The sequence below is a fragment of the Aedes albopictus genome, chromosome 3 (genome assembly GCF_035046485.1).
Source record: "Aedes albopictus strain Foshan chromosome 3, AalbF5, whole genome shotgun sequence".
Taxonomy (NCBI): Eukaryota; Metazoa; Arthropoda; class Insecta; order Diptera; family Culicidae; genus Aedes; species Aedes albopictus.
Window position 1 is genome coordinate 306924359 of NC_085138.1, and position 16866 is coordinate 306941224.

A 16866-nucleotide genomic window follows, 5' to 3' on the forward strand; every position below is an offset into this window, starting at 1 on the left:
CCGTAGAGGAATTTCTGAAGGAATCTCTTAAAAATATTTGCACAATCGTAGACAAAGGTACTGGTAGAATTCTTAAAAAATCCCTCGATGAATTTCTTAGGATTCCTTAAGGGGTCATCCATTAAGTACGTCACGTTCCTAGGAGGGAGGGGGAGGGTTTGTGAAAGTGTTACAAGCAATGTATTAAGAGTAGGAAAAACAAGTACGAAGAGGGGGGGGGGGGGGGGGGTCAAACATTCCCAATTTTAGCGTGACGTACCAAATGGATACTCCCTTACTTAGAAGAGCTCCAGAGGATACATCTGAAATAATTCTCAAAAAATCTTAAAAAAAGAAAAAGACGCGGACGCGGTCTTCAGCCAGAGGCTGTACATACTGCATAACAACTTAACACTAGACAAGGGACACACGGAGCATGCACCAGTGGATACGGAGAAGAAACTATTCTCACGAAAAGTATCATTGCTCGGAGCGAGAATCGAACCCTCACCCCATAGCATGGTGCGATTAGAAGCTCGATGACCCTAATCGCACGGCTACACATCGTCTTACACACTTTCTGAAGGGATTTGTGCACAAAAATTCCTAAAATACTACCTGTAGAAATTTCTGAACAAAATCTTGCTTAAACATACAAAAATTTAAAAAAAAAATCCTGGAGAAATTCAATTTGCAATTGTGGGCACTCTGGAATCACTGAAGGTATATATAGGGCAAATATAGGGAATTCTTGAAAAAGACATGGAATATATTCTGGATTAATTTCTGCAGGAATTGTTGAGAGAATCTCAAGACAAAATTCAGAAAAAATGCCTGGAAGAAGATCTGAATAAATCCGAAGCTAAACCTGGAGGAAAACCTAGGGGAATTATTGGAAAAACTTCTAGGAGAAACTCCAGAAGAATCTCTTGAGAATTTTCTAGAAAAAAAATATTGCAAATAAATTCCCGAGAAATTCCCAGAATCTATGGAATTAAGCCTGAAGGAACCTTTGGAGGAATTTCTGAAAAAATCTCCGAGTTTTTGTGATAAAAACTCCTGTAATTTCACCTTTTGAAGAAAACTTTGTAGGAATTCCTGGAGAAATCCCCGGAGACATTCCTAGACCAATTTCTTTAAAAAATGGTAGAAGAATTTCCGAAGAAATAAATTCCGAAGAAAAACTCCTGGAAATTCCGATGGTATTTTTAAAGAACTTTCGAAGAAGTGCATAGATAACGAAGTATTCTGAAGGGCTACTAAATGAACTTCAAGAAAAACTCTGGTTTAAACCATTTTAAGAAATCCTGCAAGAATCGTGTTTCCGTGAACATTCCAGAAATGTTTTGATACATCCTGAAACAATCCCCAGTGTTCCTGGAGGTAACCCTGAAGAATTTTCTAGAAATTTATACAAGATTTTTGCTAAAAACATAAAAGAAATTCCTGCAGGAATTTAAATTCCTCGATAATTACAGAAAAGAAAAAATGTGGAATAATGGTTTATGAAGGGGCTTTCGGAAATAATTCTTAGTCACAACAGTGGTCCAACTCCTGAAGAAATTACAGCGTAGATAGAATTTAAAATTAAACTCAGAGAAACATGATCATAAATTGGGAGACTGAAAAATACTCCTTCAAAAATCCCTTTTAAATTTAATGAAAAAATATTTAAAATTCATGGAATAATCCTAAGCACGTTTTTTCCTGAAAGTGTGTATGGTAAAATACCAAAAGGAAAATGCTACCAAATTTCTAAAACTGTTGACGCAATTCTGAAGGCAACTTTTTACAAAGTCTCTTTTGGGTGAAATTATAGATAGTATTGCTAGAGCTTCTCGAGAGTACCCTGAAGTTAAAATTGTTTATTTTTAGATATACGTTAATAAAAGAACAGAGAACTTTGAAGTAAAATTATTAGAACCCCTAAAGATGATATGTCGAATATTTTGATAGAATTCTGAACACATTCTGAATAAAACTATTGAAAAATCTGAAAATAATGGTAAGTCAGTATTGAAAGAGTAAAAAATTCCTCCAAAATAATTAAAAATCCAAGCTTGCCATCAAGAGGAATTGCGACCCAAGCCATTATGAGATTTCTTTATGAACCCATTGTGTTCATTTTGATAAATAATTTGACCTCAACGACCATCACTTACTACCCTTACGATGATAGGTTCGAAAACAGTCGAATTCGTCGTTTTCTGTAGTCATGTAACCCATGTTGATGGAATCCTGCTTAAAATGGTGAATTTTTAGTGCAAATCCAATTTTCTGGGAATCCACAGAGAACATTGGAAGAATATTCACTAGGCTGCAGCTATTTTTTTTTTTCAAAAGTTGTTGAAGCCTTGAGTTTGTAAGCTTTTTTGGATTCAAATGACACAAAAAGAGAAAGCACTGAAGTTTGAGCAAAAAATATTGAGATTTAGAGGTGGCGCTATCATCTCAAAGTTGAATATTAATAGTAATCAAAATTATGTTTTCACCACTAGTGCCATTTATATTTTCAATTTTCAACAAAATTTCAATATTTTTTCATGAATCTCTCACAAATTGATTTCCGAATAAACTTTTAGAATATTACTTTTTTCCAAAGTTAAACAAAATACGAGTTTTTAAAAATTTCATTTATTTTTTTTTTCTTTTTTTTTTACAAAAAAAAATGAGGGATCGATAACTTTTTAACCGCTTGACCAACTTCAAATCTTTAGCGTGATTTTGTATGTTTCATTTTGATATTTTCGTTGCATGAAAATGCTGAGAATAAACTATACCTGTAATTATAATTTCAACATGGACAAATATTTCAATTGTTGGAGTGGTTTGAAAAAAAATAAAATAAAAATCTATAAAAAAAACTCAAATTTTAAGGTTGGTTTTGGCAGTTTTTAGTGAAAAGTATCATAGAAATGAATATTTTGACGAGTAAATCGTTCAGAACAAAGTTAGGCATTAGAAATATCTACAAAATCCCGCATAAAAAATTGAAATTGGTCAAGCGATTCAAAAGTTATCGTTGAGGCCCGAGTTGTTTTTTATGTGAAAAGAAGAAAAAAAAAGAAATTAAAAAAAACCTCATATTTTGCGTGACTTTTTTGGAAAAAAATAATGCTCATCAAATACATATCTCGAAAATCTAACTTTGAGGCTAATGCGCCACCTTTAAATCTCAATATTTTTGGCTTAAACTCAGAGGATTCTCTTTCTATGACATTTGAATCCAAAAGAGCTTACAATTTCCAGGTTTCAACAACTTTTGAAAAATAAGCCACAGCGTCATATTCACCATTTTTTTTTTTTTGAAAATATCTTGTAACAAAACACCCACAGGTAACGCAAGTCTTGATTTTTTTTTCATGAGGTATTTATTTAGGAACTCCTTGAGCATTGTAAAGAATGCCTTCATAATTTATAGTTTTTGACAAACATGTAACTATAATTTCAGATGTATTTCCAATTAAAATTTCGACGTGAGGGCCACTTTTATTTGTCAAAAAATAACAATTTTTGAATTTTTTTTTCCAATTTCTTTTTATTCGTGAATTTTAACTTAGGCTAATTCTTCACAAATTTTTGAGAAATGGCTATCATCTGGCTCTTGTAGAAAATATATTGAACTTTTTCAATGCAATCTATTGGTAAAATTGAAATTTTCGAATGGCAGACAATTTTCAGGTAAGAGTGATGGGGGTGCGAGTGAAAAATCCGGGATCAGAATCGCGCTACAATATTCGTTGGTCAGTCGGTTTTCTCGGTAGGGCGATGGAAGTGCGAGTGAAAAATCCGGGTTCAGAATCGCGCTACAATAATCGTAGATCAGTCGGTTTCCACGGTAGGGCGATGGAAACGCGAGCACGAAATCCGGGATCAGTGGTCATCGTGATCAAATAAATCATAATCGTGATGAAGACCGCGACGTGTATTTCCATATAACTAGTGGATCATATCACCTAACAGAGGTGGCTCCTAGATCCACACCTTACCCTACCCTACTAACCACCATTCCTTCCCGTGACAACTGTGGGGATGCTGTGGATTCCACGGTTTCTAGTAGCAACGGTTGTCGAACTAACATTCCTTCCCTTTCCTGATGACCATAAGGACGTGGCCAGCGCCGTTATTGACTTTAAATAGCTGAACTCTCGAATTGTGCACATGGAGAATGGTTAGCTAGTCCCAAGCTTTCACATTCATTGGCTCTCTGGGCAACTTCGATTGTTCTGGTCAATCACGGAGTAGCAACTACGATGTGTACGGTTATCTTTGCTTTGCTTTGCTTTGCTTTGCTTTGCAATCTATTGGTAAAATTGAACCATTCCTCAGAGGATGCGTATTAGACCAATCTCTCCTACTTGCTTCCAGTGCCGGAGTAGGCAGTCATTGACGAAAGTTTTAAATCCAGTTGAAAGTAACCCTTTCTGATAAGTAGGTACTGTTTTTATCCAAGAATAGCATTGCAATCATCGGAAAACTCATCAATTCCCAGTTCAACAGACAGTACTTCAACTCATTGAAGGTGAATTTTCCCTCGTTCCCCCTTGCTTTTCAATTTACGACATGTGCCGGTGTAACTTTTGGCGATGTCTTCCTTCAGTGCGGTTTTGTTAAAGTTACATCAATAATGCCACTGCTGCTACTGCTGCCATTCCGACCCGACTGCGACTTCGTCTGCATTGCAGCAGTCTTCTCACAAATCCACCCCCGAAAAAACGAGTAAATAAAAAATAACAGTACACTTTGGATTTTTTGGCAATGACGATGATAATTAACGTATACTTTCGGTAGGTTCTGATTTAGAACGCCCTACCGGCGGCGGCGTCGCCGTCCATCACAGTAGTGGGGAAGGGGAAAATTTTAATTGGCACTACACGATGCACCCGCCGCTCGCTCGCCTTCGCTAGATAACATTAACGTGTTGCAATGAACTTCTGCTGAGGATTTGATATTTTTTTTTTTGCGATAATACTTACGTTTCTTTTTCAAATGGAACGGTGGGCCGTCGTGGTGCATCCCACGGGGGTCGGACATTTCCAGCAGGGGACTGTACATCTTGCCGGGGTCCATCCCGGGAGGAAAGAGCCCGAGCGGGGAGTCCAGACTGAACACTGAAATTGAAGAGGAAATGAAAGGAGGAGATTAGCATATTTCGAATATTTTGTGAATAAATGTTTAAAGAAATTGTCTCAATCCAGGGCAACTTTAACATCTCGTAACCGTTCGAAATCTATATTTACCATACTATTATCCGATGATTTCAAAGGTGAGCTCCCAAAAAAAAAAAAACGTGTCAAAATAGCTATCAGAGATGCAGTGATGACGAGGAGTACCAACGAGTGACGAACGAGAAGAATGCCGCCAGGATCAGATGTTGAATCTTATGGCTGGTCCAACAGAGAACGGTACATAGGAGGAATACAACAGAAACGAAACCACCGTAGCGAGAACCATATACACGAGTAGAGTGTAATGGAAGAAGCGCAGAAAAGCATGGATCGAAACCATATGCAAAAAAATTTATGCCACTAAAAGCGGCGCACTGTACAAGAATGCGTCATTGTTCGCACATCGAAGATTTTTGGAATAATTTCGACGGAGGAATACAACCGAGAACAAGACCTTATATTTGATGGAGGATCAGAAGTGGATGCATCTACAATACATTGAATAAGGTGTACCCTTCTGTTCCCATAAATGGCGTTGGAGAATAGTACTGTTTTGGCCACAGATTATAAGTTTTCAATATTTTTGGACCAAATTTTGACGTAGGAAGCGTACTACTCAGGCTAAGTAGTAGTTTTATGTTTGGAATCAGCTATTTGAACAATATTCTCATTAAATCGTTTCAGCAGAAGTAACAGTTAAACAGATATTTGATTTTGCAGCCCTTAAATTCACTCCAAAATTAATCATACCGGCTGCGGTTTCACATCTTCCATCCAATTTATCTCACATATTTCCATCGTCAATTTATAACCTGATAGTGTAGCTCTCTCACGTAATTATTGCTCAGACCGCCTGCTCGTACCTTGGACACCGGCGACACACTCATTCCCATCATCACCAACAACGCCCGCAACAAATAAAACACTTTGGTCCGAAAAATGAATGATTAATAATTTATGACGCTGTGCTGGCTGGCTGGTTGCGTTGCGACTGACCCAAGTCCAGTTCGCCCGGCTCTCATTCATCTGCGAGTTACACCTGAAGTCCTCCACCCCCTCTTATAGCATAGCAACACCACCGCCGCACTCGGTCGGTAGTCTCTTTACAATTTTAATTGATATAAAAGTTCCACCGCGGCAACGTCCAGGGGTCCCACGGATCGGTGTACGAAGAAGTTACCGATTGCTGACCGAACGGACACATTCCCATATGAAAACAAAGTGTAACAGCTTTTCCTCCAAGCGATGCTCGGGACGCAATCCGCGCTTAATCGCATCGTGGTACACGCATTTGTCGGTCCGTGGGGTCCAAGGAAAAATTCGGCGATTTTCCCACATACATTAAGGCGCGAAGTGTTTGTTTCAGTGGTTCGCTTTCTCGTACAGCTGGGTGAGCTGAAAGGCTGTGAAGTCGGACTAATAAGACATTTCGAATAACGGCGACAAGTTTTGCAAGATGAATCAAACACGTCCAAATCTGTGAGATCTGGAAAAGATCCAACTACACGGTCAGAAAATTCACTCATTTTGTAGCTAAAGTGGGACAACTCAAAATTGAGTAAATTTTATTACCAGCGATAGTGCTGGCCCAAGTGCGAAAATCTCATCAGTTTAAGTTGTATAATATTTTTGCTGATGTGAAGAATATTATACGGCTTAAATTGTTTGGATTTTTGCACTTGGGCCAGCGCTATCGCTGGAAATGCAATTTACTCATTTTTTTAGCTGTTCCAGTTTAGCTCAGTTTTGTGTGCATCTTACTCATTTTAGAGTAACTTTTTCTTAGCGTGTAGCGTGTGTATAATATATGCCATTCGATGTTTTAAGAGATTCCACACCAATTTATGGATAACTGGCAGCACTGCCCAGGTACAGTTAAATAGTTAGGTCTTACAAAAAGGCATTCAAAACCGAATTGTCAAATTTCTTTGGTAAAAAGGGTCATCGAACTTTTCACTTGATGCACACAATATTGATTCACTCTATATTTTCTATACTGCATCAACTACTTAAATGAAGAAATAAACAATATTGATTTAGAACGGGATGAATGACCCATAAAAGGTTAAAATCCCTGGTAATAAACAAACAACAATATTGATTTAGAAGCTAGTAACACTGCTGATGCTTGTATAATACTTGAAATTTAATGCAGTATTGCAAATTTAGAGTAAATTTAGCAAGGTTGGAGTAGGTTCCAGCTGCCAAGCACCATGTGTTGTTTTATGAAATGTACATAATTTGATTTAAACCGGGAACACTGGTTAAGTGAAGCAAAGTGAATCTCGTACATACTACAACAGAACAATTGTTATCTTTAGTATTTGTAGAAGGTGTCAAGGGTCATATAGAATTGTTATTTTGTGTCAAATTTCCTTTTGTAGCTGGCAACACTGATAGTATTGAACTACTCATATAGTTAAGGACAGCCTTGTTAGAAACCCAAAATGGCCGACTTTGGCACCTACTCACGATTTTGAAAGCACAAATCTCTTCGTAAACAAAACCAGCGCACCTGAACTTCTTATTTTAAGGTGAGCAAGAACAGAATAATAAAATGCACTGTTGTCTGGCGCTTGCTTCTTGAGATTTGTGCGTCTTAAGTTCTGATACACTGTTGAAGCGGTATTCTAAGACATTTTTCCTTGAATAGCGTTTCAATAAATGGCGCAGAGTTGACTAAGTAGCTGGTAACACTGCCGAACCTGTAGAATGCAAATCCATATGCACTCAAACCTCCATTTAGGTAGAATCCATTTAGGAAAAATCTATTTAAGTCCCTCCATTTAGGTAACGTTACCTAAATATAATTTGATTGTGTTCAGAACAGTTGTAGTACTTAAGATTAGGTATAAGGTTGGTTTACGGGATATAAGGGGATATTGGTGGGAGGAGGGTTCCAGTGTTGAGAGATGTACCTAAACCCCCTCTTCAGTGTGGCGAAGTGTCAGTATCAAACGACATTTCCAGATGAAATTGAGATAGGCAACCACTCATGCAATTGATAATCAGCTCAAGCATCAGTCAAGCCATTTATCATTCAATTGAACCCCAGCTAGGAAGCATAATATGTGGTGTTGCAGGGTTAAAGCTTTTACCATCATTGATGACGTCATACCCGACATTAACCTATCATTCACCTGTTTTTATTTTGGCCACCCAACCCGACAGTTGTTCGATGTTGGTCCAACAGTGGCCCAACATACGATAAAATTGAGCCGACTTTGACACGAAATCCAAAAAAAATTCAGTCTGGCGTAATTTTGCAGGTTTTTTTTGTGTTCCATGTCCAATGACAATTCTCACCTGAGATCTTTTAAAACCCCCGAAAACGCCTCTGAAGCACCTCCCATCCTGAAACTCCCTTGAAAGTTTTCTGCAACTCCCGCTTGACCCTTTTTAAATCTCCTATTCAAGTCACTCTTGCTAATTAAACCTCTTTGCAACCTTGTACTCCATTTAAGTAATAAATTGAATCCATTTTGGTAAAAATTCTATTAAGGCAGTACCGAATCATTACCTAAATGAAGGTACACTGGTACACTTTGTTATGACATTAGGGCGTTTGAGATGGCATCAAGGGTGTTTCCAGGAACTTCCCAGAGAGCTCACATACAGGGGGTTCCAAGAGGCTTCAGAGACATTTCAGGAGATTATAGGAGCCTTTTTATGGCATTCTATCAGATATCGTTGAATTTTTAGGATTATGGGGATTTAAGTATTTTTTTCATATTCAGGGGGTTTCAGGGACGCTTCAAGGGACTATAAGAGAGATTAGGGGGTCCCAGAAGCCTCTATAGCACGTTACCAGGCATTTTAGAGAATTCCAGGAACGTTTCAGGGGCGTTTCATAGCATTTCAGGGGCGTTTCAAGGGGTGACATTTCAGGGAGTTTTTTTGAGCCCTTCAACGGCGTTTCAAGGAGTTGTAGGGGCTTTCAAATTGATTATGATGATTTCAAGTGCCTTTCAGTGGGATTACGGTGGTTAAGGGGGCGTTTAGATCCATTTCAGGCCAGGGCCGTATCAATGGGGGTTCAGGAACACCCTTAAAGCAATGGGGGTTTCTGGGGCTTTTGAGGGCCTTTCAATGTATTACAGAGGCAATGTGTTGCAGAGGCGATTCAAATCATTTCAGGTGTGTTTCGAGGGGTTTCAAGGGTTTTAATTATGAGGTTTCATAAAATCCAGACTTACAGAAATGCCTCTGAAACCCCCGTAAAATCGCCACGAACCTCATGTGACCCTCCGAAGTTCCCGAAACGCCTCCATAACGCCTCTGAAATCCGCCGAAAATCCTCTGAAATTTTCTGAAATGCCTCCGTAGCTCCCTATAAACCCTCACGCATCCCATGTTACCCACATGGCATAATCCGAAACCACCGAAAACGACTCCGTAAAGCCTCTGAACCCCACCGAAAGCCCTCTAAAGCTGCCTGAAATACCATTGAAATCCCCCTAAAGAACCCTCTCGGGCCCCATGTAACGTACCTGAGACTCCCCGAAACCCCCGAAAACACTTTCGTAATGGCCCTGAGACATCCTAGTACCCTCTGGTACCTCTTGAAATGTCCCTGAAACTTCCTGTGACCCGCTGGAATTCCCCTAGAAACCGCTCGAACCCCCTGGAACTCCCCTGAGATCTGCTGAAGCGTCCTGGCTCAGAAGCACCTCTAAAACCCCTCGGAACCTCCTGAAGCCAATTGAGAGAACCTAGAAACTCTCTAAAACATCCCCAACGGCGGTCGGGTAGCTTTTATAGGGGAGAGAAAAAAAAAAGATCTCAGGAAGATTTAAGAGAGAGAGGGGCACAAGGGCTATCTAGAGCGTCTTAAGGGGGACCAACATAGGGTCTCTCTGAAGATTTTTTGCGTGCTCTGGCTGATTTCATTGAGTTTTGGAGGGATTCATGAAATAAAGTAGTGACTCTTTAGATTTCAGGAAGATAAGGGGGTTAAAAAGGGGTGCAACAGTAGTTCCAGGAAAGTTTCAAAGAGGCTTTAGGGGGTTTTAGAGGCGTTCAGCAAATTCCAGGAGCCTTTAAGTGGTATCATGGGTTTCAGAGGCGTTTCAGGGAAGTTTATGGGTATTTTAGGGACGTTATCGGTTTCAGGGGCATTTCAAGCGATCTCAGTGGGTTTCAAAGGAGCTCCTGGTGGTTTCAGGGTGGCTCAGGGACGATTCTGGGAGTTTCAGCGAGTTTAAGGTTATCTTATGGGTGTTTTAGGTGATTTCTGAGAATCCCAGTGGTGTTTTAGGGGGTCATTAACGGTTTGAAGGGGCATATGGGCACTTGGAGAAGAACATGCCTCAGGAGGCTTTTGCAGGTCTCAGAAGGATTCAAAGGAGTGACATGATGTTTCAAGGGCATGTCAAGGGGATTTAAAACGATTCAGGGTAGTCTAAAGAGCGTTTCATCTGGCCTTGGGAGAAGTTCCAGGAGAATTCAGGTGATCTCAGGGGTGTTCGGGGGGTCTCCGAATTATTGAGAGTGTTTCAGTGTCAAGGGAATTTCAGGGGTATTCCAAGAGATCTCAGATGGTTCCTCTGAAACCCCCTGAGATCTCCTGACCTGGTGGCTTGAGGGGGTCTCAAGGTCATTTCACGGAGTCTGAGCAAGTTTAAGAGTTGTCTTATTGGTGTTTTAGAGTATTTCAGGCGGTTTCGGGGCTATCACGGTTATTTTAGAGAATATTTAGTGGTTTCAAGGAATGGGACGGATGCTTCGGGAGGTTTTGGGAGAATTCAATGGGGTTGCATGATGTTTCAATGGCGTTTCAAGGGATTATAAAAAGATTCAGGGGAGCTCAAGAGTGTTTCAGCTACCCTCAGGAGGGGTTCCAGAGTGTTACTAAGGAGTTCCATGTGGAGTCAGGGGATCTCAAGGGAGTTAGTTGGGGTCTCTGAATGATTAAGGGTGTTCCAGTGATATTTCAAGGGAGCTTTTCTTCTTCTTCTTTATGGCTCGATGTTCGCATTGGAACTTAGCCTGCCTCTCTTCAACATAGTGTTCTTAGAACAATTCCACAGTTATTATTTGAAGGGCTTTCTTTGGCTGAATTTCCACATAGTGTGGGAAGCTTTGAATTTGTACATAGTGTGGGAAGTAAAATGATACGATGCCCTGAGAGTCGAGAAAATTTTCCCGACCAGAACGCCGTCCGCCGTCTCCAGATTGATGATCCATAGCTTTAACCACTAGGCGAACTGGAGACCCCAAGAGAGTCTCAGAATGATTTATATTATTGGTTTCGAGGGTTCACGAGGGTTTCAAGGGTGTTTCATTAGGGGTCGTCCATTAAAACTTTTTAAATCCCCTTGCTATTAGGCTCCCCTGTAAACCATGAAAGCATATTAAAATGTATGTATCACCAGTCCATGGCATAAAAAATTGGTTCCAGTGCATCCATATAATTCCATAGTTCATGGAAAATTTCTTTTTTTAAGCATACTTGTTAAAATAACCTAACGGCTTTCGAAAAATTCTCCATGAAAAAAAAAACCTGGAGAAAAAAAAACAGGCCATTTCTGGAAACCATCAATCAGACGTTTTAGTCACAATTCTTGCGAAACTTTCAAGATTTCTGGAAAAATTGCAATCAAAAACTATAAATTGGGATAAAATGTTCAAACCGTGTCAGCTTAACTAAAGTTGCATCTTGCAATCTTGCATAAACTATAACCTTGCTTTACTTGTGCTTAATTGGGTTGTACATCATCAATCAGTGTTGCTAGCCACCAAACTAGTTTTGCCACTCAATATTGAATGATACACTGTGCTGATTGCAGAATTGTACTGAGGTATTATAAGTTTTCCCGAACACTCGACGTGCTTATCTCGCAAACGATTTTATATATTCAGCCTGACTAGATACTAGATATTGGAGCGTCAGTGTTGCCAGGTACCAAAGCTGTTTTGTACCATAATGTGAAAGCAGATAATAGTGTTTGAGACATCTTACAACATCCGTATCACCTTTTTCGTATCGCGTTTAAGATAAAGACATTTGTGTGGCTCTTAAAGGTCAGTGTTGCCAGCGTCAAACGAGCGATATAGTAATATATCGGATTGCTTTTATAGTGAACTATACACTCTGCCTTTTGCGTTTTGGATATGATATATTGGTCTTTATTTGATACGATGTAGTATCAAATGCCAGATCAGTGTTGCCAGATATAACATTCATTTTACACTACAAAAAGTAACCAGATTGTCTCTTAATGCCCAAATCAACTAGCCGCTCGGAAATTTCAACCAGGTATCAAGTAGGTAGCAGTGCAGTGTTGCCAAATATGCGGCTTTGTAATGATGCATCGTGTGACACACGTCTGACGCTTAGAATATTTAAAAAGTCTTCACCCCAGACTCTATCCTGACCAACTACTACACAGTCGGGCGCACGATAACGCTAGCCAAGCAAAATAAGCTCACTGCTAGGTGAAATAATTAGTTCATTCCTTTGAGAAGCATTAATTGCGCTCTGTAGGAGATCCACGCGAGAAGAACGTGTTGTCGTACTTCACGTATATGTATGAGGTTTGTTAACGACCCTCGGGCTCTTCTCCAAGCTTCGACCCCGAAGAAACCACATAATCAGAAAACAAAGGAATATGGACCCCTCATCTAGTCCCATCTCCCGCAGCAGAAAGGAAACAATCTCCCAAATGATTGCCCCAGTCCGAAAAATTTTCCCGTCCCAATAAAAAGCCCGAAACGCTTTCTAACGGTGAATTTTCCGCCAAACACCTCGACGACTACGACCTACCGGTGGGCGCGGGCGGCGTGTGGAGGTCATTCCGACTGCGCGGTAGGGCGGCAGATGGGTCCACCGAATTAAGACAGATGAAATGGAGATGATATCGCGGACCAACTTCTTTTTACGATCCTAATCTTAATGTGACTGGACGGCGTCGCGTGTGAGTGTGTGCGTGTGGGTGCTGCAGATTTTTCCCCCGAAAAAACAAAAGCTGCCAAAATGTTACCACCGAAACCGAAATGAATATGTATGTGGGTATCTTTATATGGTCATTGTTTTTCCCATGGGGTGCTTCGTTTGGGGGACGACGATGACGACGGGAACGACTTCGCTTTGGATGGATGTGACCCACACCCAAGACAGGTAGGTAGGCAGGCAGTTAGTCAGTCAGCCGACAGAAGTTCGGCCGAAACAATGGAAATATCTTAATTTTTATTGAGCTCATACAGTCGATGTTTTTTCGCGCCCGTTAGGTGACCCTTCGGCTATTTTCAGATGTTCTTTTTTTTTTTTGGTTGGCGCTGCTGAGAGTGGTGATTAAAGTTTTGGACAAATGGCTTTTATATGGTGATGTGTTGTTGGGGAGACTGTGATGTTATGTACCTAGGTGCGCTGAAGGTAGCGGTTCATTCTCCGAGGGGTGCAATTACGAATGCCGAAACATTGCACCGAATCTAGATTGGGAGTTTTAATGTGTGATCTAGCGTACTGTGTGGGAGATTTTTGGCTTCCAGTTACTCGATAAGCCAGGTTATGGTGATAAAAAGTAGAACTTATTTACAGAATTATCTTGATGGCACGATTTACTTGAAATGTTGTATGCCTTTAATAACAGAAAACGCTAAGTAAGTTCAAATTCAGACACATCATAGCAGAAACACACCGAATTTGTCATATTTTTAGAGAGGCTACAGTGGGATTTAAGAGATCTACAAGTGGGTTAGGGAATTTCCAGGGCTTTCCAAGAAGTTTCAGGGTGCTACAGGGGGATTTCAGGGTCTTCCAGGGTTTTATAGGGGGGTTTCAGATTTGTTTTGAAGCTCTTTCATGGGTGTATTAGAGGGATTCACAAAGCACCAGGGCCCCCAAAACCCTCTGAAGCCCCCTAAAATCCTCGTAAATTCCTCTGAGACCCCTGCAATATTTCTGAAAATCCTCATAAACTTCCAAAGAGACCCTGAAATCTTTCTAAAATGCCGCGATAAGCTCCTGAATCTTTCTGAGTCCCGCAGCAAACCCCCTGAAAGCATCTTAAATGCTCTAACCGCTCGTAAACACAACTGAAACCTTGCTAAAGCTACGTGTTATCTCTTGAGACCCCATGACATGTATCAGGAAACGTAATGAATGCCCTCTGCAATATTTCTTCAATTTCTCTAAAACTCTAAACCACCTGAATCTTACTGAAACGCCCTCCTAAAATCGCTCCTGGATCTCTCTTAGACAATCAAGAACTCTCCTACACCCACTAATACATCCCTGAAGGCCCCTAAACGCTTCTCAAACACTACTGAAGCTCGCTAATACCTCCTGAGACCATCAAAAGTCCTCCAGTTAGTGTGGAGTTTGGGATTTCTCTGGGAAGGAATCACCCCTCACGTGCAGCACACACAACTTACCCAGGCTGACGTTGGTTCGCAAGTGGCAAGAGTGAACGCGGTTGGGTGACGCCTGGAGTTGTTGCTACGTAAGCAGGGATGCTAACATTGTCTGCTTGACAGTTCACATCACATTCAAATGCGCTATATCGCCTGCTGTGATCATTCTCTTTATCACAGCTTTATTCAGTACATCTTATATCTCACAAATTGAATTTCCCTATCTCAATTTGGAGTATTAACTTACAACCATTCAACATAATTAACTGTTATATTATACTTATGACACACATGTGATACAAGAATCACTGTACAATTGCGCTTGAAATGAGTGCCATACTGAAAACTCTCTCAGTTCAAGTCAGTCTTGTTAAAATTATCTTGACACTGCGTACCGTTGTACAGGAATCACACTCGTATCACATGTCTGTCCGGGGTATTACATCGTCACATACGTTGCAGCTGCTGCCATGGCTGCCGAATACTGTTTTCATTGTGAGAAACCATTCTGACTATGCTGCTGCTACTTTGTTTTCCAAAAAGATCGAACATTTTAGTACTTAATTGTAGGAATGATGTTTTCCGACGAGCAATGTTAGCTTGCACAGTAACGTCATCATTATCTCTCTCTCTCTTTTCTTCTCGTTCGGGGTCGCTCGATACAGCCGTCCTTGCTCTCAAAATAGTTTCGAGGGCAATGCTTAAAAACCTTATGTGATTTTGTTGAAGTTTTGTTTGTAATGCAAGGCTCTATACTTGTAACATTCAAGAAAATTACCGCTTTGGTACTGGGTGGTTCTGAAAAAAAAAATCTTGCTCTTTGAGTCTTTATTCAATTTTATACCCGAAATTATCCCATTGCTCCGTCGTTTAAATTCGAGATATCTGATGAAATACATTATATATAATCTATAGATCTATCTATAGATGAAGAGAATAAAGCATTGTCATTCATTGAAACACTAGCCACAGAAAACAAACTGCATCAGCATAATCCTTCTTTTGACTAGCCGACATTGACGACACCTTTTGATAAACGGCAAAAATCAAAACTACGGGATTTTTCTAATATTTTTTTTTGCGTACATTGCTAAGATTTATCGGCCACGACAAACAACACGATGTAAGCTTCAGATCCGACATTTGGACGAAAGAAAACAACACCATCTTGCTAACCAAGCTTTCGTCAGCGGACAATGCCGGGACTGTCCCTCCACGGCAAGCAACACGCTGTATGCTTCCGATCCGACATTTGCGCGAAGCAAAACAACGGGATCTTTCTACCCTAGCTTTTCGTCAGCGGACATTGCCGGGATTCTTCCAAGAATTCTTCCTCCACGACAAACAACATGCTGTAAGCTTCCGATCCGACATTTGCACGATGCAAAACAACAGGATCTTTCTAACCTTGCTTTTCGGCAGCAGACATTGCCGGAGGTTTTCCACCACGGCAAACAACACGCTGTAAGCATTCGAACCGACATTTGCACGATGCAAAACAACAGGATCTTTCTAACCTTGCTTTTCGGCAGCAGACATTGCCGGAGGTTTTCCACCACGGCAAACAACACGCTGTAAGCATTCGATCCGACATTTGCACGATGCAAAACAACAGGATCTTTCTAACCTTGCTTTTCGGCAGCGGACATTACCGGAGGTTTTCCCCCACGGCAAACAACACGCTGTAAGCATTCGATCCGACATTTGCACGATGCAAAACAACAGGATCTTTCTAATCTTGCTTTTCGGCAGCGGACATTGCCGGAGGTTTTCCTCCACGGCAAACAACACGCTGTAAGCACAAAATAACAGAATCACTATAGCTTTTCCTTACCAGTTACTGCTGCTGGTTTATTTTTTTCGTGCTTTATTTCTTCCTCGATAATTGTCCAAGCACAAAAAATCATCCGGAAGCATGCACCATCCGGAGCCCACGATGAATATCACGCCACATTTTTCAATTTTTTTTGTGTTGTCGTAATTTTCTCACTTTCACATGCAAATTGAAGAGTGATTCCTCCCAGCAAAATAATAAATTGGTTCGATTTTTTTTCGCATTTGAACGAAAAACTGGCAGGAATTCGCCAATGTGGAGTTTGGGATTTCTCTGGGAAGGAATCACCCCTCACGTGCAGCACACACAACTCACCCAGGCTGACGTTGGTTCGCAAGTGGCAAGAGTGAACGCGGTTGGGTGACGCCTGGAGTTGTTGCTACGTAAGCAGGGATGCTAACATTGTCTGCTTGACAGTTCACATCACATTCAAATGCGCTATATCGCCTGCTGTGATCATTCTCTTTATCACAGCTTTATTCAGTACATCTTATATCTCACAGTTAGCCTAGTGGATAAGGCTATGGATCG

General features: G+C 40.6%; 1 protein-coding gene across 1 annotated transcript in view; it reads right to left on the bottom strand.

Moving 5' to 3' along the window:
• Positions 1–4778: 4778 nt before the first annotated feature.
• LOC134290799 (protein jim lovell-like) overlaps positions 4779–16866 on the bottom strand; it is an 81014-nt gene continuing 68926 nt past the window's right edge. The window contains exons 3-4 of the mRNA XM_062858000.1: positions 4956–5090; positions 4779–4882 (exon numbers count right to left, since the gene is read on the bottom strand). Coding sequence (XP_062713984.1) covers positions 4779–4882; positions 4956–5090 — 239 coding nt within the window. The remainder of the gene's footprint in view (positions 4883–4955; positions 5091–16866) is intronic.